Raw genomic sequence first — 26,161 nt, forward strand, 5'->3', positions numbered from 1 at the left:
AGAGCAAGCAGTCCTCCGGGCGGGTCTGAGGTAGTGGAGGCTCCATCTTCTCCTCCTCCGCCCTCAAAAGTAAACTTTGCCACTCTGCTCGCGGGGTCCTCAGTTCTCCTCGCAGTGCCTCCGGGCGGCGGGGGCCGGCGTCAGGGCCTGTCTGCCTCCCCGGGCGTGGGGCCTTGGGCGCCATGGACGCGTCGGCGCTGGAGCGGGACGCCGTGCAGTTCGCGCGGCTGGCAGTGCAGCGCGACCACGAAGGCCGCTACTCTGAGGCGGTGTTTTACTACAAGGTAAGGACCGGCACCGGTCTCGGGCCGCGTCACCGGATCAAGTGCTGGCGGAACCCGAGGCGGAGGGGCGAGGTCCTGCTCGGGTCGGCCGAGTCCAGCTTGTCAGGCCGCAGATGCCCGCCGCTCTGCTGCCTGTGGCTGCCAGAGGTGGGATGGGGAGTGAGTGGCCTGTTCGCTGTTTGCTGGCCTTGATGTGTGACCAACCGTGGGTGATCTGTCAGAATATGCCAATAGTGCGTGTTCGAGGTAGAAAAGAAAAAGTAAATTAGAAAAGAAATTCATCTTACTTTAGCATCCGATGTATGTATCCATGATTGTTTTTCTGAACGTATGTGTGTATACGCGGCTTTTAAATCCCAAAACCTCAATCATATCGCACTATTTTGACCCCTCACTTCTGCATTGTACCTAGATAACATCTGGTTGCTTGCATGCGCTACATTTACAACATGTTCTGTATTTGGTTGTGGCTTTCCAACATTGTAGTGGGGGCAGTTAATATCCTTAGATCTTAAAAAACAAAACCTTTGTGATAACTTCTTTTGGATGATTGACTGGGAGCACAGTTGCTAAATCAAAGGGTATGCACTTTGGCCGTTCATCCTGTGCTCCCCAGTCCTGAAGGTTTGCAAACACACCCCTCCAGTTGTATCTTCATTATGTGGGCATCTTTTCCTTGATTATACAGAAGTAGTACATTTTTCCCTATGCTATCTGTAAAGAGTGGTTTGCTTTCCGCGAATATTTACTATTTTAAAACCTACCGTACATTTAGACACTTTGGTTTGTTTTAGGATCATTCCTTTTAAGTTTCCTAATTTTGATTTTACAATCCTACCTCCCTACCACACCCGTGCGCGTGTATCTGTGTGTGTGTCTGTGTGTGTCTGTCTGTCTCCTTGTCTCCCTCTCTCTCGGTGATCGTGATCTTGCTGTAGTGGAAGCTGTTTTTAAATTTATCTTCCCTTTGCCTTAGCCCTCCCAGTGCTGAGATTTACAGGAGTGTGCCACCATGCCTGACTACCAGGTGATAGTTCTTTAAAAGAAAATTCTGTTGTAGTTTTGTGACACAAAGTCAGCAAATACTGTCAAAATACTACCATATAGCCTAGTGTGGTGGCACCTGCTTATTTGCTTGTAGTCCCAGCTTTCAGTACAGTGAGGTAGGAAGAGGATCACTGAGTTCAGGCTGATTTGAGGTACATTGTACGACTTTGTCTCTAAAAAGGTAATAAATAACTTTTTCTAAAATAAAAAAAAAACACTATGCAACTTTTTTTTCCTTTAAGAAGTTGTCATTTAGGTATTAAAATTCATCTTTAAGGAAATTTTTTAAAAAGTGAGGAGGACATCATCTTCAGCACTGTGTAAAACCAGAAGTCAGGGGGACCAGCCAGTTTAGGACGTCTGAGACCCTGTTAGGAGGAGGAGATGAGAGAGTGAGGGGGCAGGGAGGAGGGGGTGAAGCTGGCTTGGTCTACTTTCCAATTTCCAAGCCAGCCAGGGTTACATACTGAAACCCTGTCTTTAATTTTTTCTTTTAAAAAGGGAGAGTAAAAAAGTAGGTGTATTTTTGCTCCTGATTCTGTTTTCACTTTTGAATATAAATAAAACAAGTAAAATAAAGTTGGTAACTATTTGACTTTTTTAAAAAAGTGAGGTGATTATTTGAAAATCAGTACTTATGTGTGAGGGGTAAAGTATACTCTGAACTAATATTTAATTTATGTGTAAGAGGTTCATTATAATGTATTTTTGGTATATGTAAGATTAGGTATTTATTGTTTGTGTGGAAAATTTTTTTTCTCCCTTGAAATATCTGCTTTATTGACCCCGAAGAAGTCATCTTTTCTACTCCAGCTGGCTGTTATGGTTGAATTTCTCATGGGGTCTAAACTGCATTTACTGATTTTATAGGACTCAGTTAAACAACTTCTGTTCAAAAACTGGCCTACAAAATGACGCTCAGTGGTAGCTGCTTTGGAAACAGCATGAGGCCTGTGAGGTGTAGCACACATTCAGCTCCTGCAGAGAGGGGCTGTCACTTGCAGAAATCTGTCTGCTCTCATTAGGTGGGTAGTAGCATTGCTAACCTTAGAACAGTAGTGGGGAAATGGAAACTCTTGGGCCAGTCAGGTCGTCTTAATTCAGTTTGTCTCATAAAACTGAAATCTACTTTGGTATGTTCTACCCTAATATTTTAATTCTAATTTGAGACTTTTTACCTTTACATTTTCTTCTGATTTTTTTTAAATTGATATTTTGTTTTGTTTAATGATTTGGTTCTCGTGGTCCTGGATATTGAAACCAGGGTCTTGTACATGCTAGACAACCGCTGTGCCAGAGCAAAGCCCCAGCACCCGTCTCAATGCTTTTTAAGACTCAGTGTGCCTTTTCAAAGTATATAATTTACACCTGATTTATATATAAGGAAATAGAAAACATGTAAACCATAGCTATTCTGAAGAAGTGTTTAATAGTTGGGTTCTTAAATTTTCAACAGAATATAAAAATTAAGGATATTGAAACTGGAAGAAAAGGTATTAGAAGATTTTATAACTTATTTGCTGTATGAAAAATATCTTTTTTTTTTTTTTTTTTTTTTGGTTCTTTTTTTTCGGAGCTGGGGACCGAACCCAGGGCCTTGCGCTTCCTAGGTAAGCGCTCTACCACTGAGCTAAATCCCCAGCCCCGAAAAATATCTTGAGGGCTGGAGAGATGGCTCAGCAGTTAAGAGCACCGACTGCTCTTCCCGAGGTCCTGAGTTCAATCCCCAGCAACCACATGGTGGCTCACAACCATCTGTAATGGGATCTGGTGTGCTGAAGATAGCTACAGTGTACTCGTATACATAAAATAAATAAATCTTTAAAAAAAGGAAAAATATCTTGAAGATGTTTTTGTTTTATTATCATGAAATGAGTAGAAAATTAGTAGTAATTAAAATTCATATTATGATAGGTCTTTTGAATTCTTTGAGTTATTATTATTATTATTATTATTATTATTATTATTATTATTATCATCATCTTTTAAGGAAGCTGCCCAAGCCTTAATTTATGCAGAGATGGCAGGCTCCAGCCTAGAACGGATCCAAGAAAAGATCAGTGAATATCTGGAAAGAGTCCAAGCTCTACATTCTGCAGGTCAGTCACAGCTACCACTTGCTCTCTTCTGTCCACGCCTTTACTCCATGCTTTTCCTGCCTTTCCATCTTGGATCTTGATACTCACTCCTTCTGCTCACTGAGAAAACTCTCTTAAAGAAATTTAAGAAATCATGATGTGGAAATGAATTAATAGATCTATTAGAAGAATGTTAGAGATAATAGCATATACTCCGTTTTCTCTTAGATTCTCTACATTGAATTTGTCACTGACAGAGTTAGGATGCAGACCCTGCCAGAGCCTGCTTTTAAAGTATCAGACACAAGCTCTCTGCTGACCCTAAAGTTAAGGCACTAATTGTCTTTAGGATTTTTTTAAAAATAAACAGCATAGCAAGTGCCACGAGAAAAGTGTACATAAGCTTAGTGATCAGTTTTGTTAGAGAAAAAGGATTTGTGTCAAAATCTGCTGTTCATGTGGGTGGAAGAGAAAAATAATGCTAACATTTGGCTTAGAAATATATTCACTTCTTTAGAATGCTTTTTAGAACCCCTCCCCCTTTTTTTCCTATGCTAGATAATTCACAGAAGAATACTCAGAGGATTTTTACTCTAAATGGATTTTGTTACTGCCTGCCACTTATTCTGAGTGGAATGAGTAGTTAGAAGCATGTAGTTAGGGTAAAGTCTATGTGATCTACTTCTGATTCCCTGTCACAACAGCAATCTTGTAAAAAGCTGGTGGTTACTTTAACATGCAGAAGATGCAGTGTTGTAGGATTGTCTGTGTACAGCCCTTGGCGTGGTTTAACATGCAGAAGGTGCAGTGTTGTAGGACTGTCTGTACAGCACTTGGCGTGTAGAAAGTCACAGTAGTCACTGCATTCAGAATATCTGCTTGGGAGCTCTGAGAGTAGCTTGGTTGGAGCACTGATTTATCATACTTGAGATTATGTTATGGATTTCCTTCTCAACATGGGGGGGCACACAGGACCCAACATGACTGCAAAGAATTTCATTTTCCAGCCAAGTAAATGAAACTTAAATGTAACATCTTGCTTTGTAAATAATTCACATTATTTCATATACTGTTTTCCTAGAAAATTATTTTTAAAGTTTAGAAGGTAGTCCTTCAGGACTTTCCCGTGATTTCTCTGTCCTTTCTACAATCAACTGGGTGAATGTTAGTTCTAGATGGCAAGTAAGAAGGTGGTAGAGGGGTACTCAGGAGGCCCTAAGTCAAATGCAGAAACATAAAAATAGAAACATTGCAGTGTTGTAGAATCTGAGACATTAGGCCAAATGTTAGCACAGACTTCTTTAGTAGGGAAAAAGCTAGTATTGTATCATGATACTAGCTTAGGAGTAGGAACTGGTAGCTAAGGGAATTTCCAACTTTTTTGTCTTATGTATACATAGTCATACTTATTCCATAGGCTGTTATATTAATTCCAGTCAGTGTTCTCTAAATCCTTAAAGTTCTTCCAATAATTGTGAAGAAATAAATTTTTTTCCTTTAGAGAATTAGGAAATATTTTCCTATTTTGTTTTAAATTCAGCAGAACTTTAAAAGTTGCTTTTGCAGTGGTGTGGGAGTAGGAGCCTGCAGACCCAGTGTCAGGAGGCTAAAGCAGAGGAGCACTTGACTCTGTGACCCGAGGCCAGCTTGAGCAATTGCAGCAACGCAAAGCTAAGACAGACGCGCTAGATCCGAAAGTAAATTCTACAATGGCGACGCATTACAGAAGAATAACCACTAACCTCTTAAAGAATACGCCAGTGAGATGGAATTGGGAAAGGATTTTTAGTGTAGAATCATTTGAACAACATTTTTCTTATTTTGTTCTGTAGCATATGTAACCTGCAAGAAGTCAGTGGCTTCTAAGGACGTTTTTAAATAGAAATCTCGCTCAGAGCCTTGATTTTAGCCAGATGTGGTGAGGCGTGCTTATAATCCAGGAACGTAGGAGTTGAGGCTGGAGGATTCTGAGCTTGAAGCTGGCTTGGGGTGCATAGTGAGACCCTGTCTCAGAATACATAGACACAGACAGGGAACTAAAACCCGCTGGGATGGAACTCGGTTGGCATGGCGCCTGCCTGTTGGCATGGCACCCTGGGTTTAACCCCATCATGTGTAAGGCACATGTCAGGGCACAGGCCGGTGATCCCACCATGCGGGTGGTAGGTAACAGAGGGTTGAGGTCAACCTGGGCTGCAGAGTGAATTAGAGGTCGGCCTGGGCTGTATGTAATCCCCTCAAAAACATTGTTTTTAAAAGAAAGAAAATAGAAACTCAAATTTCAAAACAGCTTCTTTATAGTCAAGAAACTCCTGTGAGGATAGGTTGACCCGAGTGGGAAAATATCAATTGAAATGAACAAATGTGATGTTGAGGCTAAGATTCCTAGACTAACTTTCCACTTCAGGTGTCTCTTTCTGGATATTAAATGAAATGAAGTCACCTAATACAGGACTGACTGTCCATCCCATCCTTTTGTCATTTGCTTCTTTCACTAAGCCTAGTATCTGTGAGGTTTACAGGATACATCTGATTCTGCTCCTTTTCGTGGGTAAGCGGTCCACACCTCACTTGTTTACCCGTCTCCCTTTTGTGTATTGTGAGTGGTGCTGTGCGCATCCAGGTACTGTTGGCTGCACATCGTACGCTTACAGTTACACGGGCAGCGGGGCTGACTCCGTTCTCACTCCTAAACATGCACTGTCTCCCTCTCCTCTTCACTGTGTGTGCAGTGCTGGAGGTGGCCTCCTTCTCCAGAGAGGTGCCTAACGCTTACCCACAGCTCTGCAATGCTTACTTTTTGATGTTTTGACCAGATTTTGCTGTACAGCTTCAAACTCTGATATCCCTGTCTACCTCCCAAGTACAGAGCTCTGCCACCAGAATTGACTTGTTATTGACTTTTCTATTCTTAGTCATCCTAATGGATGTTAAGTACCGTCTTGTCGGGCTTTGATTCTCCTTGCTTGAGGGTCGATGATACTGAGCATCTACACATGTGCTGTGGACTGGAGAGATGGCTCAGGAGTTAAGAACTCTTGTAGAGCACCCAGTTTCAAGTTCTAAAACCCACATGGTGGCTCACAGATGCCTGTAACTCCAGTTCCAAGGGATCTGAGACCCTGTTCCAACCTCTAAGAGCACTCGGCACGCACATGGTGTACAGACATACATATAGGTAAAACACCCAGGCACATAGAATAAATCTTTTAAAACAAAACAAAACAAAACTCCCAAATTGAAACACTATTTCAAAGAGCAGTAAATGCGTGTTTCCTGGATCTCAGTAAGAACAGCAGGAGCTTTTCAGCAGGGCCTAGTACTGTCTGTGCTAAAAAGGTAATGACCGCCGATTCTCCCCGTCTCTTCCCTTCTTCTTCCTTCTCCCTTTCCCTCCTCCTCTTTTCCTTCGTCCTCCTCTTTCTCCGCTTCGTCCTTGTATCTGTTTCTGGTACTGGCCGTAGAACCAGGGCATATATATGGAGAGGCAAGCCCATTTTGCATCCCCAGCCCTGTGTGTTTCTTAATATTTAGCTTTTTCCAAGTTTTTGCTTTGTTTTCATGGAGGGAGAAGAATATGAGGAAGACTCCTTTGTTTTTTTAATTTAATGAAGGGAGTGCTAGTAGAAAAATAATTGAAGCAAAAATTTTTATTAATGCATTTCTAATATCCGGTCCCTGATGTCTGAATAATTGGGTTTGGGCAGGGGGCTTAAGATTTATGAGAGAGCGGAGAAACTATTCCTTTAAAAAAGATTTTTGTGTATTTTGCTAATGTTTTAAGTGAATTATCAAGTTTGGTAAAGAATGCCTTAAATATATTAAATGTTGGTGTTTCCTGACTCCATTGAAGTAATATTCTTTCTATGTGTTTTTCCTTTATCCTTACTAGTTCAGTCAAAAAGTACTGATCCTTTGAAATCAAAACATCAGTTGGATCTAGAGCGCGCCCACTTTCTTGTTACACAAGCTTTCGATGAGGATGAGAAGGGGAATGTGGAAGATGCCATAGAGTTGTATACAGAAGCCGTGGACCTCTGTCTGAAAACCGTAGGTATAGTTAACTGAGTTACGCTTGATGGGATTATGTTAAGAAACTGCTTCACTTACTCATAAATATATTTATTTTGAAGGAGCCCTCCCACTTTATCATTATAAATAAAACTAATCTTCCACTAAAATGTTGAGTAGTTAATAACAGTTTTATACCTTATAATAGTTTTACTACCATTGGATCAGTAAGCAATTGATTTTTAAAATTACATTTGCTTATTTTTAAGCTGTTTACGGTTAGTAACTAAAACTTCTATAAGAACAAGTCACCATCACAAATCTGTAAATTTAGTATAATTTTTTTTTCAGTTTCATACAGTAAAAATAAATAGTGGTCTGGGAGGGCTTCATTAATTTGCCATATAAAATTATATGCTGAGTGTCATAGCAGGTGGATGCGTATTTAGTGCTCCGATGGACGGGGCCGAGACGCTTAGCTTCAGGGGCACCTGCTGTTTAAGAGCACAGGCATTTGGCAGGGGGATGGCGTAAGTGGGAGAGGATGTTCCCGTTGTCGTTCACATGCCAGCTTTTGGGGTCAGAGAAGCCTTGACTTCTGTAACTCTGGAGAACATGGATGAGTCTGCTCTGTCCAGGCTCCTGCTCTGCCTTCTGTGCACATGTTTATGTGTTTAGGTCTAATTAGCACGGGTCTACAGAAATGGCTTTTAGGTTCACCCCAGTGATAAGATGCACAACATAGTTTTAAGTGATAAGTTTTAAAGACAGAAATAAACTATTTATTTACTCTCAAGAATATTTTATTTTTGCATAGAAACATGGATTAAGTAAACTAAACAACTGTGCTTTAGAATGTCTGTCTCTTTCTCTTAAGTCTTATGAAACTGCCGATAAGACTCTGCAAAATAAATTGAAACAGTTGGCTCGACAGGCACTCGATAGGTGAGTTCTGTCACTCAAATTCTTATCAATGGATTGCATGAATTGTGCTTTTTTTTTTTTTGAAAAAAAAAAAAAACCAACATACCATTTATATCTTAATGTGTGTCATATGTTGCTCCATAAACCAAGACTTAGATGTCTACCCTGTCCTGCTAGCTCTTTGCTTTAGACCAAATTAGTGGCCCATCTATTATTCAAGAAGTATCAATTTTTGTTGTATAGAAAAGAGAACTGTGAGAAAAGAACTGTGAGAAAAGATAACTATTGGTTTTATAGCCTTAACATTACTGAGTGTCTGTGGGAGTTTTGGTACTTAAACCTAAGATCTTCTGTATGCTATGAAAACATTTACCACTGAGCTATATTTCAGTCCCTGACAGTCACATTTTAAATGGAATACTTCCTATGTGTTGTATAATATCACACTTCCAGGACAACTTTCAGGCTTCCAGGACAGGCGTTCCGAAAGCCCTCCTGAGTTACTATTAAAATAGACATTGAGAATGGCCTTTGATTACCAGCATCACACCATGTGTGTGGCCTTCGCTTCAAGCTCGAGTCACATCTGAGACCTGCTCTGAGCATGTGATTTAAAGTCGAGTCTCCTCCAACACTGATTCTTACTGCTCTGTCGCAGTATTCTTTCCCATTGTTCTTACCCCACTGTGGAATTCACAAAAAGTCCAGTCCCTTGTATTTGTTGTTGATGCCTGTGTTGCATTCAGCCTTTATTCCCTGACTGGGAGCTTGTGAAGACTGATTTGGTCTATTTTGTTCAGTGCTTAAGCATCACCTAGTAGGGTACCTAAGGTAGATAGTTCAGTAGGTAGTGTTGAATGAATGTAATATATGTAACGTACATATGTATAGTGTGAACAAGGTATGAATGAATTATGCATCTTTTAAGAGTTGAAGTAGGAAACTACTGTCTTGTAAAGGAAAGGAGTAGAAATTGCACCCTTTTCTAGAGTGTGAACTTAGCAATCACCTTAGTTTGAAGCTCTACCGTGGCTATGTTCTGCCTTTTCGCTGAGCTATAACTCGTCCCTTCTCTGCTTCCTCATCTGTTGCTTTAGCTTGTTTACCCGGATTTATGAAGGAATGACACTTGACACACTTGCCTTCTCCAGTTTCATGACATGGGGCTACCATGTTCACCTGACATAGTTGTCTTCTCCATTGTGATTTCTTTTACCAGTTAGAATCATTGACTTTTATTCTTGTGTAGATAAACCATCCAGTATTTCTGAATGCATCCTAAGCAAAGGTAGGTAGGTTGAGGTTTTAATTATAGGCTCCTGTAGGATCTGTTAAAGATTAAGGACCTTCTTTCTAGGAAAGTAGATGTCTTGGCATATAATTTTGGAGTGTTACAAGACTTGTGAAGCTCTCTTGGATTAAGAACATTTTTAGCTTGTTAGTTCTTTGACAGAACAGTCCAAGTCCCTTTGTCTATCATGCGATGCCCTCTATCCTGCTTTCCTTTTCACCTCATGCCTGCTGTCTCTCATTTTGCTTTTCACAGGGCCTGTCCACATCCCGTTGAAGTTACTGCAGTCTCTGTTGCCTGTTACTACTGTGCACTCTGTATCTGCTTCCTCACTGCAGGGAGGTCTCTACGACTCGGTCACTAAACCTAAGCATCCCTTCTTTGATTCTCCCTCTTCTCTTGGTCACTAGGGCTGCTCTTTCTTTGGGCTATTCATTTGCATGAAATGCTTCTGCCCTGGCATCTGTCATTTTCACACCATTGTCTTTTTTATCCGCAGAACCTTAAGGATGGGATTTATACATTATCTTACAATCTTGACCTTGCATAGTATCTGGCATATAATAAATGTTCATTTAAGTAGTACTTACAAAATATGTGTATAGCTTATATAGAGAAGTTTTAACTAGTAGTAAGGATTTTTTGATTAGGATGCTTTGCAACTGGAAGTAAGTTTTGTGTCCCATAAGTTTAAATGAAACAGGAAGTAGAGGTGGGAGGAGCAGAGCTTTAAGACACAGCAAATTTGAGCCCAGCCTCTTTTTGCGACCCTTTGTCATAAAAAACCAAAAGCGTAAATGTAAGAAGAAAACTAGAACAGTTCTTCTGTGCTTCTGTTTTAGAGCAGAAGCATTGAGTGAACCTTTGACAAAGCCATTTTGCAAACTCAAGTCAACAAATATGAAAACAAAGACTCCTCCAGTAAGAACACATTTTCCTCTAGGACCGAATCCTTTCCTTGAAAAGCCTCAGCCGTTTATAAGTCCACAGTCATGTGATGCACAAGGACAGAAGTACACGGCAGAAGAAATAGAAGTGCTCAGGTAAATCCACTTACACCTCGTTGTAGTGAAAACTTGAAACGTCACAGTGGAGATCATTTCATTCCGAATTGTCTTCAGATCCTTGTGGTGATACACTATGTAATGTCATTCTGTTATCAGCTTGAATGGTTAAAAGGTGTTGGGTCTGATCTGTTTAGTGTTGGCGTTTTCCCTGGACATGGGCTCTGCAGAGCTGAGGTCTGAAGACTGAGGGCACAGCAGTTATGGCGGCTGCTGATGTTCTGTGCACCTCTGTAGCCACAGCTCGCACAGGCGTGGGGGTGACTTTGACACAGCCAGCACATCAAAGTCTGGAGCTGTGCATACTCTTTCACTTTTTAAGAGTTAAAGGACGTGAAAATAGGAGAGCTGGGACAGGAACTACTTGGTGAAGCCTGAGCTGTTCATGGCGTCTGTCTTTACAGAAAACGCTCACCGAGCCTAGTCTAGGCAGGCGGCTAGTGTATCTGAACGCAGCCATGGGAGCTACTAAAAATGCACAGCCTGAGTGGGCAGACACTTGCCTGTGATCCCAGCACTCTGGAGGAAAGACACACATTAAAAAAAAAAAAAAAATATATATATATATATATATATACACACACACACACACACACACACATATATACACATATACATGTATGTATATGTGTATATATGTGTGTGTGTGTGTGTATATATATATATATAATATGCACACACACACATATAAATATAAAAACCTTCAGGTTCAAGGTCAGCCTGGGCTGCATAGGGAAACTACTTTAAAAAACAGTGACAGCAAGACTCATGATAATGTAGAGCTTCCTAACTGTCTTCTGAATCACTTGATCAGTTGGGAGAGGGTAATCTTCAAGCCGGCCGGCTGTTCTTGAGTTGGGCGGTCATTTTAAATTTCCCTGAGGTTGAGCTGAAAAGAGCAGGGTTCCCTCCGAGGTCACAGCTGTCGAGAGCAGCATTCTTTCTCGCTGAAGATTTTAATTACTCACCTATTAACCCAATTCCTTTGTCTAGGAAAAATAGTATGTGAACAAACAAAATTAAAACAAAACAACAAAAAAGGCTCCTTTTAAAGTTGAGGCTTTAAATTAGTGTCTTAGGGTTACTATTTTTATGATAAAACACCATGACCAGAGCGTTTTAGGGAGAAAAAGGTTTATTCAGCTATGCTTGCACATCACTGTTAGTTGTTAAAGGAAATCAGGGAAGGATTTCAGACAGGGCAGGAGCCTGGATGCAGAAGATGATGCAGAAGCCGAGGAGTGCTGTGCTCACTGGCTCGCTGGCTCGCTCCTCATGGCTTGCTCTGCTTGCTTTTTGTAGAACGCAGAACCATAAGGCTAGGCGTGGCACCATCTACAGTGGGCTGGACCCCTCAACCACTAATTAAAAAATGTCCCCTGGGCTTGCCCACACCCAATCTCATGGAGCCATTTCCTCAACAGAGGCTAGCCAGACAGTGAAAATTGATCGTTTTGTCTACTTCGTATCTGTGTACTACTTTTATATATACCACACATTTAAATCCCACACTGACAAAACAACTCTCAAGACAGCTATCCTTTACAAGTCCCAACTTTTGTTGTATCCATCCATTGCTGACTGACTGCTCTATTACCCAACAACTACATGTTACTCAGCACATACCCTTAAAAAAACACAGATCTATAAGGAAGAAACTGTTATTAAACGTGGTGACACACTGCAATTCCAGCACTTGAGATGGGAATGCAGAGGTTTTTGAGTTTGAGCCCAGCCTGATAGCCTGGGCTACATAGTGAAGTAAGCTCCATCTCAGTTAAACAGCACATGAACCCCAGAGGAGGTATTAATATTCATAAAGCCAGACAAAGCTCGCAAGCCTCACAGGCCCCACGTGACCGTCAGCAGACCAGAGCTGTCTCTGTGACACCTTCTTCTTTCAGGACCTTGTCCTGACTCCCATAGCTGGAAAACAGAAAGACCACGGTTTTTCAGAGTCGTATTGTGTGTTTAAATTCCTAAATAACTAAGTTACTGCTTTCTTTCTTTGGGATTAGTATAGACTTGGCTTTGCATCCTTGTACTGGACACTTGTAAGGGCCAATGTTAAGACCACTTTTTCGGGGTTGGGGATTTAGCTCAGTGGTAGAGCGCTTGCCCAGCAAGCGCAAGGCCCTGGGTTCGGTCCCCAGCTCCGAAAAAAAGAAAAAAAAAAAAAAGACTGCACTTTTTCTGTAGTGTGTGTCACCCCACTCCCTGCTCCCCCAATGCTGGTGCTAATTGAATATCTGTAAAAGATCTAATTGAATCTTTTACACATGATAGCAAAAGTGCTACCACCGTGCTACATCCCAAACCCAGGATGGTAATTTTAAAAGATGTTCTTATTAACTAAATTGAATTATAACAGTGATTATCTGGTATTTCTTTTATCAAAACCGTCCAAATAAAGATCTGAATATCATGGAGTTGTCAGTTTAATACAGTATTATACTTTGTCACTGAAGGTTTTACATTTGGTATTAACTTAAAGACTGGGAAGCTATTGTCATTTATTAGTCAGTCTTTTTTTTTTTTTTCCGGACCTGGGGACCGAGCCCAGGACCTTGTGCTTGCTAGGCAAGCACTGTACCACTGAGCTAAATCCCCAACCCCAGCTATTGTCATTTAAACTTAGAATTTAAGTAAGAGTGGTAATTAATATAGACTTGAAAGCTCAGATCTTTCTCTTGTGCCTTGTAGGACAACATCAAAAATCAATGGTGCAGAGTATGTTCCTTTCATGAGTGTTGATCTGAGGGAGCGCTTTGCTTACCCAATGCCTTTTTGGTAAGTAAACACTTTTCACTTTTACTTCCAAGATCATTTAAGAATTTTTCAGTACTCTGAAGTCCAGTTTACTTCATAGCCTTAAAATTAAATTTTGTATATAATGTTGGTTGGAAAAGAGGAGTATTTCTAGGAAAGAGGTGGGGAAATTGTCCAAATATAGATCCAAGTAGCATGAGGTTGTCACTTTAATACAGTACCGTGATATACTACTACAGTCACATTTGTCTTCATTGTCCTGCTCATGGCTCATGAGGATTGATCTTAACCTGACATTACAGACGTAGTGTTTAGTGTAGTACTTGGCACAGAGTGGGTACTAAACAGACATTTGTCTAGTTGATGATTGGATCACAATAGAAAAAAGTCCAGAAAGAATTATTTAGAGATGTATTCAAATACCTACGCAAAGATATTGCTACCATAATTATAAGAATAAACCACTCTAGGGGTTGGGGATTTAGCTCAGTGATAGAGCGCTTGCCTAGGAAGCGCAAGGCTCTGGGTTCGGTCCCCAGCTCCAAAAAAAAGAACCAAAAAAAAAAGAATAAACCACTCTAGTTGTGCTGAATGGATATATTTAAGGTGATGTAAATTTGTGGTTTCAGTATATATGTCTATTAAGATAATATAAATTATAATATATTAATATATATTATATATTATATAATAATATAAATAATTTATTAAGATAAGTCACATCTGTAATGCTGGAATGTCTAAAAGAAAAAAAATGTAGCATGAGCAATCACAGTTGGGGACAGTTTAAAAATATAGTTGAAAAAGTAAGATATGAAATAAGAAGCTCCTTTAGTTCATCCGGGGAGCTGTGGCCACGACAAAGCTTTAGATTTAGGAATAGCTTTTCACAGCCAGATGTTTTCTTTCATTCCTTTTTCTTTTTTGGGTAATGATTTGCTTAATGCGTGCCCCTGGCTGGGAATGCTAAGCTTCGCAGGGACAGACCTTGTCTGCCCAACCACGTCGCACCCCCACCCCGGTTCCAGCAGCGTCTGCTGTAGGGAGTGCTCAGCTTGTAGTCGGGAGAAGCACGGGTGAACGACAAATTAGCTGAGTGGGAATGATTCCCACTTTTCTCATCTAAATTCTTTTACAGAGAGAATACTGAAAGGAAAAAACAGTTGTAAACATTTTAAATTCATTTAACAGATTGACAGGAAAATGGCTTCATAATGTGGTTTCATTTAGAGTAGTGGTTCTTAACCACCACCTTCTAATGTGGCGACTCTTTAATACAATTCCATTCCTCATGTTGTGGTGACCACAGCCATAACATTATTGCTTTCATAACTAATTTTGCTAGTGTTTTAGATTTTAATGTAAATACCTGATATGCAGAATAGCCGATAAGTGATCCCTGTGAAAGGCTCATTCAAATCCTCTAAGGGGTCATGTATAGAATCAGGTGTAGAAACTGAAAGATTATAAAAGAATTTTTTTTGGTCTGGTGATATGTTAATCTTTAAGTCATAAGCATTGTATTTTGTAAAATACCTTTAATAGCCTTATAAGTTGAAGAGTAGAAATGTGTTTAAACACTAACTTTAATTACTCAGTAATTTGAGAGAACAAGTACTATGGAGTCTTACATTTATTCTGTATAGCAAGAATAAGTTCAAGAACATGTCTCAAAATTAAAAAAAATATTTTTGAGAAGTATCATAGGTAGTCTTTTATACTCAAGAGATTTACAACATGGGCTCATGAAAGTCTAGAGGTGTCCTCCCTGCAGTGAGGAAACTAGTACGTGGGGGTTTTCAGGTCAGACTTGAGCACAAAATCTTCTTTCAATACTACTCATTGGCAGTCTTGGATTAAAGAATGTCACACAACTTTGTTTTAGTTTGCATATTGCACATCACCACAAAATCTATTGAAATCTAGACAGGTGCTGCCATTGTTGTAGGAGAAGGCTTGGTGGGGAACATGGTGGATGGTTTATTTGGTGCTGTAGGTCAGCTTTAAGAGGTGCTGTAGCACAGAGCAAGTACAGTGTAGTGGGGAACATGGTGGATTTGGCATCACAGACTTGACTCAAATGTGACTTCTTAGCTGTGCGACCTTGGTAACCAGTTTATGCTTTCCCCCACAGTGCTTAACTGATATGAATGCATTAGCATGATGCTCGGCACAAGGCTGCTATTTGTTAAATTAGCTAATCTTTCTGTCCTCTCAAGAGGCAAGGAAGGATCTGCAGCTTCCTAGGCCTCAGGAGACCACTTGTGTTGTTAATGACTCCATTTATGGTTGACTTTCCTGAACGTCATAGTGGTGCTCAGTTAAATGTCTACACCATATTTTTAAGCAAATACAACTTTCTGTCTTCACTTATGTTTATTTTTTCAATTGGAGAAGGTGTTGAGATTAACTGAATTTAAGGTTATGTGTAAAGTCAGATTTGACTGGCTATTTTAGGAAGGCAAAAGTGTAACTATATGATTTCTGTACCAAAAAGAAGGTCTCATTCTGGCTTCAAGTCATCTTTAAAAATTAATATATTCTTTTAACTTTTATTATTACCTCAGTGATAGATTGGGCAAGCTTCCATTATCACCTAAACAAAAAGCTACATTTTCTAAATGGGTGCGACCGGAGGATCTCACCAACAACCCTACAATGATATACACTGTGTCCAGTTTTAGCATAAAGCAGGTAAACGCTTATTCTGTATAATGTTCAAGAAAGGTGCCACTCTAAGAGAATTTGTATCTAGATTTGACTTTTCTTAGATTTTTCTATATTTAGATGGATGAGTATAATTGTGAACACTTCTCACCCTTCCCGTTGTTCTCAGCTTGACTTGGTAATCCATACTGTAATCTCAGCACTCCTGGTTCAGTGCCATATTGGGTACATAGTAAGCCTGAGATCAGCCTGCACTGCATAAGGAGTTGTCTTTCATAAAACAAGGCCAGAGTTTTGTTAAGTTTTTTTCTTCTTCTGAGACAACATTTTGTTATGTTCCCTAAGTTGGCGTTAAATTCAATAGTCTCCAGCCTCAGACTCCCAAGCAGCTGAGCTTCCCAGTGAGTGCCACCATGCCCAGGACATTCTGTACGTTTCAGCTTTACCACAGGGAAAATGATAATGTGAGAAACATCTGGAGCAGTTACAGGTTTTTTCAGTACAGGGAATTGAATCTACGGTCTTATGCGTGCTACAGTGCCAGCCACAACTACAGAGTTTTGCTTTTGTAGATGTGAAACTTGAGAATTGAATTTCACCTTTAACAAAGAAATAGTTATAAAATCAATTGTTTAAGTATTTAACTCCTGGGCGCCAGAGAGTTGGCTCAGTCAGTAACGTACTTGCTGCATAAGCTTAAGGGCCTGAGCTGGCATCCCCAGAAGCACATAAAAGGTCAGGTGGGACTCAGTGATGAAGAGCACTGGCTGCTCCTCCGGAGGACCCAGACCCATACCAGCATCCATCCACATGGCAGCTCGCAGCTGTCTGTACCTCCAATCCTAGGGGATCCAGTGCCTGCTGACCTCTTTGGGCACCAGGTATACATGAAGTACATAGAATTACATACACACCAAACACTCATACACATAACATTTTTTAAAAAATCAGGGTAACTGTACACTACTATATAACTCTAGCCTTGGGTATGCAGAGATAGGTGGATTCCTGAAGCTCTCTGGCCAGTAAGCCTACTGAATTGGTGAGCCTCAAATTCAGTGAAGGAGCCTGTCTCGAGAAGTAAAGGGTAGATGAGTTTGGTGAGTCGTATATGGTGGCTCATAAGTGCCTTCAACCCCAGTTTCAGGATGTCCAGTGCCTCCAGTGCCCTTTCTTGGCCTCCATGTGTCCATACTGATGTGCACATATAGCCCAAAGTAGACACATACAGAGACACATAATTAAAAATAAGCACACATACAAATATATTTTAAAAGTGAAAGGTAGAAGGTGACTGAATGGAACAGTACCACCATCATTGACCTTGGGCCTCCATATACACCTACATGTACTTGCTTACCCTTGTGAGCGCACGTACACACACACACACACACACACACACACACACACACACACACACAGCTTCATTGAAATACTTCTAGGATTTGTTTGAATAAAATATGTGAGTTGGCAGCATGACATTTGTTTTCCTGCTTAAATAATAAGATAATATAAAAGCTAAGGATGTAGGAAAATGAACAAATGTTGTATAAACATTGAAGTTACAAGAATGAAAGACTGCTGTTCTTATTAACAGACTATAGTATCAGACTGTTCCTTTGTGGCATCGTTGGCCATCAGTGCAGCATATGAGAGACGATTCAATAAGAAGTTAATCACCAGGTAAAGTTTTGTGTTTATCTTTTGTATGATTGCCTTTAGCTCACAGAGATCCACCTGCCTCTGCCTCCCTAGTGTTGTGATTAAAGACTTTTCCTTTTTAACTTTTAATGTGGCTGTAGAAAATAGGAAATGGCATGCATTAGTGCTGGCTCTGATAGCTTTAAATGTATTGAAATGCTTCTGAGTTTCAGTTTCTGAAGGCTATATTAAGCTCAGAACCACTCAGTGTAACTATGATCATAATTTTTATTTAGTTTGTCCTAAGAACAAAAGTAAACTGGACAGTCCTGAATTTTATTATTTGCCATTTTAAACAGTGTGGAGTGTGCGTGATTTTGTGCAATCTATTTTAAAAGAATATTGATAGTGGAAGTTCTTAATGTGTATGCATGTGGTATTTGGCTGCACCACGTGCCTTTTGTGCAACTTTGTAATTCATTAATTTACATGATCATGTGTGATGTGTCTTTAGTCTGCACACAAGAATTGTCCTGGCCAGGAGAAGGTGATACAGTCTCTTAGAGATTAGATGAGGATGTTGGATTGCCTGGATCTGGAGTTAGAAATGGTTGTGAGCCACCATGTTGGTGTTGGGAACTGAATCCAGGGCCTCTGCAAAAGCAGCAGGTGCTCTTAAGTAGACCTCATTATACAGTTGGAATTTTATGTGACTTTATCAGAATTGTTCTTAGTACCTTAATTATGATTTATTGAAATGATCTTTACTTCTTGAAACCAATGATAAAAGTTCATTTTAACTGGCTTAAAATATATCTACTTAGTATCTAATTTGTTAAAACAGTGAAAAGCTGAGGACTGTAGACTGCAGCTCAGCTAATAAAGTGCCTGCCTCGTGTATACAAGGCTCCGAGTCACTCCTCCAGTATTGTAAACTGGCCACAGTAGAGCATGCCTATAATCCACCCTTCTGCACGTGCAAGCAGGGAGATCAGAAGCTCAAAATCTTCCTCTGCTGTGCAGAGAGTTAGAAGCCTGAGGTATGTAAGACACTGCCTCAGAATATTGTGAAAGTTTATATTCTAGTTTATGGTTTTGAAACTGTTTCTTAAGCTGGGTGTAGGATTATATCTGGGAGCCTGAAGCAGAAGAATCATGAGTTCCAGGCCAACCTGGGTACATATTGAAATCCTAGCTCAAAAGGAAAACCAAAACCAAGAAGTATTTAAAATATTAAAATATTCTTGTGTTCTATTTTAGAAAATTGGGAAGAAAGTAACATTTATAAATGAATGACATTTGTTTAAATGTAATATAAAGTCATATATTAGTTGATGTTGAATAGTAATATTGGTATTTTAATATGTATTTTCCTTTCCCAAAGCATAATTTACCCACAGAATAAGGATGGAGAACCAGAGTATAATCCCTGTGGGAAGTATATGGTAAAACTTCATCTCAATGGTGTCCCAAGAAAGGTGAATGTCTTTTTCCTTCCCAATTCCTACTTCTATCTCCTCTTTCTTCACCTCCTTACCTTTGAATCTTGAAGGGAAACAACTAAGAAAAGGTGACTGTGTAAAGATTTTAGGAGTTAATTTAATTGATAAAGATTTATTTTTTAATTTGTGTGTGTGTGTGTGTGTGTGTGTCCTGATTTCCTATCAGTAAAAAAGTTAAAGAGCCTTCTCAATGTTCTCAACACTGAGGGAAGCAGGAGGCACTGCAAGTTTGAGGCCAGCATGGGATACATTAACAACATCCTGTCAGAAAAAGGAAACAAAACAGAAAAGGTTAAAAATGTTTAATCACTAGCAATTCTTTATTAGAAATGTGCATAAGGTTTTTGAAAAGCATTTTTAAAAAGACATTAACTGAGTACAGTGATTCATGCCCATAGCTCCACACATGCACACACACACACACATGTAAGCAAGAGCCACATTTGTTCATGTAGCCATATGGAGGCCAGAAGAGGGTTTCAGATCCTCTGGACCTAGAGTTAGAGGTCCTTGGGAGCTGTCTGATACAGATATTGGGAACTGAACTCTGGTCCTCTGGAGGAGCAGCAGGTCTTAACCACTGAGCCATCTCTAAAACCCCATAAAATAGTCTTTTCTTATAGCTAGGTTTCATTGTTTTACCCAAACTGTCTTCAGTCAGTCTCAAGTGATCCTCAGGAGTAAACTGGAGCTATGGGCATGAATCACTGTACTCAGTTAATGTCTTTTTAAAAATGCTTTTCAAAAACCTTATGCACATTTCTAATAAAGAATTGCTAGTGATTAAACATTTTTAACCTTTTCTGTTTTGTTTCCTTTTTCTGACAGGATGTTGTTAATGTATCCCATGCTGGCCTCAAACTTGCAGTGCCTCCTGCTTCCCTCAGTGTTGAGAACATTGGGAAGGCTCTTTAACTTTTTTACTGATAGGAAATCAGGATCAGCCAAATAGTTCATGAGTAAAGGCATGTCCTTGCAGACCTAGTGGATGTGAGTTCAGTCTGTGGAACCCCTTGGAACATGAAGGTGGACAGACAGTGAGAGTGACCTCACTACTGCCTTGGCATGTACTTGCACACACACACGTGCATCGTGCACATTCACATACAATAACAAAGGCTAATAATAATCTTCAAAAATTACAGAGTGATAAAAGGATGGTGGCACATGGCTATTCCCAGCATTCAGAAGACGGAGGCTATTCAGATAGATCCCTGAGATTGAGGCCATCCTGGTCTACATAATGAGTTCATGCATGCCATACAGGACTACACAGTGAGACCCTGACTCAAAAAATAAACAAGTAAATAAATAAATTGATTAAGGAAACCAGATAAACTAAGTCTATTAGATCAGAAGACTTCATAAACATCATAATGAGATATAAGAAACCTTTATTGTTTCTTGTGACATATATGCAGTTTTAAATTATACTGCTGTGGTTTCTTTTAGCTGTCTGAACTCCATAATAAGGCCTTCCTTGTATTGTTAGCATTCTCTAGCACCTATCTACCCCAGGTTCCTGTATCAAATTCAGCATCACCTGGGAGCTTTTAGAATTCTAGAATTTTAGGCCTTCAGATGTACTGAATTAGAGTTGCAAAATTTTTTTCAAAGATTTTCCCATTTTTATTTTACATATGTGGGTATTTTGCTTTCATGCATGTCTGTGGATCATGTACATACAGTGTCTAGGGAGACCAGAAAAGGGCTATCAGGATCCTCTAGAGCAGTGGGCTGTGACCCCCCTTGGGGGCTTGAATGACCTTGTCGCAGGAGTCACCTAAGACCATTGGAAAACACAGATATTTTATGATTTATAACAATAGCAAAATTATGAAGTAGCAATGAAATAATTTTATGGTTGGTGTCATCACAACATGAGCTGTTAAAGAGCTATAGCATTCAGGGTTAAGAAACAGTGCTCTAGGGGTTGGGGATTTAGCTCAGCGGTAGGGCGCTTGCCTAGCAAGCACAAGGCCCTGGGTTCGGTCCCCAGCTCCGAAAAAAAGAAAAGAAAAAAAAAAAAAAAAGAAAGAAACAGTGCTCTAGAACTAGAATTACAAACTATTGTGAGCTAATGTGTGGGTACTAGGAATTGAACCCAGGTCCTCTAGAAGAGTAATCTTCTAGATTACTCTTACCATTAACCACCAGGCCATCCCTCTTGTCCCCAGAGTCTGCATTTTAGCAAAATCACCTGGTGACTGGGACTGAAAATCACTGTGTACATGGTGTCCATAAATTACCCAGGGAGCATTGACCACTCTGTCTCACCCCTAAGTAAGTTTTGGTAGAGCTGAGGATTGAGCCTGCTAGGGCCTTGTTCATGGTAAGGCAAAAGTTCTGTCTCTAAGCTGCACTGAATCCCCAGTCTGTCTAAGTGACATGAACTAGGTTACATGCTATCCCTGAACTCATGCTTTAATCCATACAGACCTTGAACTTGTAATCCTGCCTCGGCTTTTGCAGTAGCCTAGATTGCAGGCCTGACCCACAAGTCCCAGTTCACTTTCTGATTTAGTGTGTCTGTGATGAGATCAGAACCTGCCTCTTACCAGGCTGGACTCTGACGCTGACCTGACGCTGTTGTTTGGGAACACCCTTTTGAATTACATTGATTACTTAAAACTAAGCAATTTTAAGAAAGATAATAACCTCTTGTTTAAAAGAGTCTTCCAATGTTGAGGATGGTGGCACATACCTATTACTTAGCACTCAGGAGACTGAGACAGGAGGAGAGCTAGTTCAAGACCAGCCTGGGTTACATAGCTCTCCAAAAACAAAAAGTAGTAGTAATCTTTGTACTATTATTAGATTAAAACTCTTCTTTTAACCCCATGTCTTGCAAATAATTTTTAATATTAATTAGATATCATGTCTGTGTTGCTTGCTCAATTATTTACATATATATTTTAGTTTAATGTTGTACTTATATAATCATAGAGTACAAATTTTTGTAGGGTTAAACGAAGAGTAGCATCTTTAAATATAATGTACATTCTAGAATCTCTAAATAATTTGATTTTATATATACATACATGCATATACAAATACATGTGTTATGTTTAGCTAGTGGTTTGTCAGTGAGATTAGCTGGTAAGACTGCATAAATACATCACATTAATGATGAACATCTGCAAAGTTGTCATCTTTATAGAAGGTATATTGTATCTGTTATCCATTTACATTTTTTAATCTTTAGATTTAAAAGTATTTTGTTTCATTTAAGGAAGTTAATGTTCTCTTTCCGCAGGTGATAATTGATGATCAGTTACCTGTTGATCACAAAGGAGAATTACTATGTTCTTATTCCAACAATAAAAGTGAATTATGGGTGTCACTTATAGAGAAAGCATACATGAAAGTTATGGGAGGATATGATTTCCCAGGATCCAACTCAGTAAGTCGTGGATATATATTATAGATACTCGCCTATAGATTATAAAGTTAATAGATGTTTTGTTTATGGGAAAATAAAGCAGACTATCTACACTCTGAGAAATGTGGTCAGTTTCCTTATGATATAAGGGTACCTATTTTCCTATGTAAGGACAGCACATTGTGCAAATTATGTATCCAGAAAAGTTTAAAATACATGTGCCTGCTGTTTCATTGAGATCCAGAGCAGTATATTTGCCAGGTCAAATGAGGAGTGGGTATCATACTGATTTTTTTCCATTAACCTATTTATTGTTTGATTTTATATCCCTATTGCTCCCCCATCGCCCCCCCCTTACACTGTCTCTCCCCTGATCTTAAAAAAAAATCTCTTGAATTCAGAGAGCAGAAAAGCAACTTCATCTTCAGATTTTTATTATGCCAACTCAAATGAGCCTTAATAGCTCTCTTGAGGACTTTTTTTTTTTTTTTTTTTTTTTTGGTTCTTTTTTTCCGGAGCTGGGGACCGAACCCAGGGCCTTGCGCTTCCTAGATAAGCGCTCTACCACTGAGCTAAATCCCCAGCCCCGTTTTATATCCGATCTCATCACAGATGGCCGTGAGCCACCATGTGTTTGCTGGGATTTGAACTCAGGTCCTTTGGAAGAGCAATACAGTGCTTTTAATCACTGAGCCATCTCTCCAGCCCCGGGGACTTTTTAACAGCCTAAAACCACTGACAGTTCTGAAACGTGTTTCTGTTGCAGAATATTGATCTGCATGCACTGACTGGGTGGATACCGGAACGGATTGCCATGCATTCAGATAGCCAGACCTTCAGTAAGGACAGTTCATTCAGGATGCTTTATCAAAGGTGACCGTTTCCTGTCTCTCTCCTTTGTTTCTTGTCCTCCTTCCCTCTCTCCCTTCTTCCTTCTGAAGTGAACAAGGTTGTTTAAAGGCATCATGCTCTATTTAGAATAGAGATTGCATGTGAAACTGTCACCTTTTGTTTTTTGACAGTGCAGGTGGACCTTCCCTTGTGGTCTTCCCGCCTCAGCATTCTGAGTGCTGGGGTTGCCTCCGCACGCACTGCCCCACTGCCACAGCTTCACCGTATGCTGCCACCAGCCTTCCTTATCCTCAGCAGGGGCTCAGTTAGTCCAAAGTTTAGAAAATCCAAAGTAATAGAATATGGAATACAGAATGTGGAAAAACTGTATGCTCCTAGTAGTACTCGTCAGGTTTGAGGGCAGATGGGAAAAGAAAGTCTCGAGAGTTTAAGCTGTAAAGGGACAATTCATATGCCATACAGGGAGTTTTTCCAAACCATAACAAACAGTGTCTAAGGTAGGAAACCCGGTGACTTGGTCAATGAAGCCAAATCTCTTTTGGAAAAGTAAATTTCTTATTTCCCATTTTCATCCTTATTTGTAAGCTGAAAATACAGCATTTGTTTTTCTTCACTGATAGGTTTATGCCTGAGAATTAAGTTATTCTAGGACAAAAAGGGAAATAATTTATGTTAGAATAGCCAGTTTTAAAAAAGGTTTCAAATTTGAAGTTTTCGTGTATGCCAGTAGACAGTGTGATCTGAGATTTCAAATGCATTTCTTTAATTTCTCGTGTTGGGGCTTCTGCAGATTTCACAAAGGGGATGTCCTCATCACCGCATCAACCGGAATGATGACTGAAGCTGAAGGGGAGAAGTGGGGCCTGGTTCCCACGCATGCGTATGCTGTGTTGGATATTAGAGAGTTCAAGGTTACACCTTATAATTTTCTCTTGTTTGTTTTCTTGATTGATAAGACGCTATGGTATCACAGTGGTGGTCAGACTTTAGAGCCGTCCTGTGAGCATAAGCTACCCAGACTCTACCGTTAGAAACCAGGAGATGCAGGGGTGGAAGGTGAAATTCAGGGACAGTATGGGTGGTGAAATAACAGGGATACCATTACCGCTTGTCCTTCCATGAAAGTCACCACCACTGAGACGAATACACAGCTCTGAAGGTCTGAGTTTCCATGGTGGTGTTTTGGGTAGTCATGGTAGAAAGGTATAGAGGATAAGTAGCTGTGAAAGGAAAAGTAGAAAGATGGCTAGAGGTGAGAGACGCCATGGGTCTGTGCTTGTGATTTCTCTTCTGCAGCATCTCCGCATGCTGGCAGGCCTTCAGACCCTTTCTCAGTGTGCGCTCGTCTTAGAATATGGGACTTTATTGTTACTTTTAAATGAAAAACAGATGAGTTCTCTGCAGTAGAAGATACAAGTATTATCAAATGTCCTTAATTGAACAGAGACACACAGTCATTCAGCAAATACAGTCCCCATTATTTGTTAATTAAACAAGGTGTTAAGTTGGCACACAGAAATAGGTCATTTAATCAGGCCAGGATTTAATCCAAGTGATTTGTGTATGATTTTGTTGTTATGCAGATGTTATAGTGTATATACAGAAGCCTAGACAATGTGGTCTACTACAGAGCTAGGTAATATTGTGTCTGTCTGTCTTTCTTGCTCAGGAAGAAACACAAGAGAAATCGGCACAATAGGAGACACAAGTGAAGCTGTTGTTAGCCTAAGGCATACAATTTACAACTAAGGCTTTTTTAAGACAGGGTTTTGCCATGTATCCCAGGCTGCCCCCACCCCCAAATACAGGGAGTATATAAACTAGTGCCACAAATATTTGTTATTAGGTATTATTCACTACATAATTATATGTGCTATACTATACTGTTTACAGTTGACAGTACCAGCACAGTAGGTTTGTTCTTACAAGCCTTACAATAGAAGAAAAACATTAATTTAAAAAAGGTAAATAAAAGATAAAATTCCAGAACTCAAGAGACAGGATAGGAAGCAGATTAAAGGCCATCCTGGGCTACATAGTCACTCTGGGATATGTAATAAGACCTTCAAACACCAAATAGGTAATACTTAACAGTAATAACTATTATCCACAGGATTTTGGCGAGTGATGGTGCTGCCTTGCTTATTTAGTTACAGATGTGTTGCACTCTGACATTAGGAGAACTGTGAGCGATGTCACTAAGCAGGGGAATTTCAGAAACATTCTGACTTTGTGTTCAAAGTCAGCGTGGTACATAATGCTGCTGGGACACATGAGTATAGGAGTGGGAGGCAGCATGAGTCTGCCACAGTTAACTTTAAGATTCCACTGGACTAGCAGGCACGAGGTCATAGATTCAATCCTCAGTCCTTGGTGAAACTTTTATGATCTCAAGGCTTTATGAATTAGGCAGGATTCCAGCCCCAACCATGTTGTATAAAATTGTGTATTTCCTTAAACATGGCAACAAAATTGATTCCTTAAAGTAAAAAGGAAAGTTAATGTAAAGCAGGGAAGCCGAAAGGTAGAATGTGCTTGCTGTAGATGGCGGTTTCTGCACACAGGAGTGCTGCACACACACAGGAGTGCTGCAATTAGTGGTTGCTCTGTCGTCCTCAGTTCCTTTTCTTGTTAGTCTCCTTCGAGGTG

The 26,161-nt window shown here is 39.9% G+C and overlaps 1 protein-coding gene across 4 annotated transcripts in view; it reads left to right on the plus strand.

Annotated features, from left to right (window-relative positions):
* Positions 1-9: 9 nt before the first annotated feature.
* Positions 10-26,161, plus strand: part of Capn7 (calpain 7) — a 36,290-nt gene continuing 10,138 nt past the window's right edge. The window contains exons 1-13 of one of the 4 annotated variants that reach the window (XM_087588167.1): positions 10-284; positions 2,202-2,356; positions 3,322-3,430; positions 7,302-7,459; positions 8,298-8,365; positions 10,478-10,678; positions 13,403-13,489; positions 16,036-16,162; positions 17,733-17,818; positions 19,161-19,254; positions 22,535-22,681; positions 23,427-23,533; positions 24,303-24,423. In XM_087588167.1, coding sequence (XP_087444293.1) covers positions 3,352-3,430; positions 7,302-7,459; positions 8,298-8,365; positions 10,478-10,678; positions 13,403-13,489; positions 16,036-16,162; positions 17,733-17,818; positions 19,161-19,254; positions 22,535-22,681; positions 23,427-23,533; positions 24,303-24,423 — 1,275 coding nt within the window. In that variant the 5' untranslated portion in view covers positions 10-284; positions 2,202-2,356; positions 3,322-3,351. 4 annotated transcript variants of the gene reach the window in all.

Source organism: Rattus norvegicus, chromosome 16, assembly GCF_021556685.1.
Source record: "Rattus norvegicus strain SHRSP/BbbUtx chromosome 16, alternate assembly SHRSP_T2T, whole genome shotgun sequence".
Classification (NCBI taxonomy): Eukaryota; Metazoa; Chordata; class Mammalia; order Rodentia; family Muridae; genus Rattus; species Rattus norvegicus.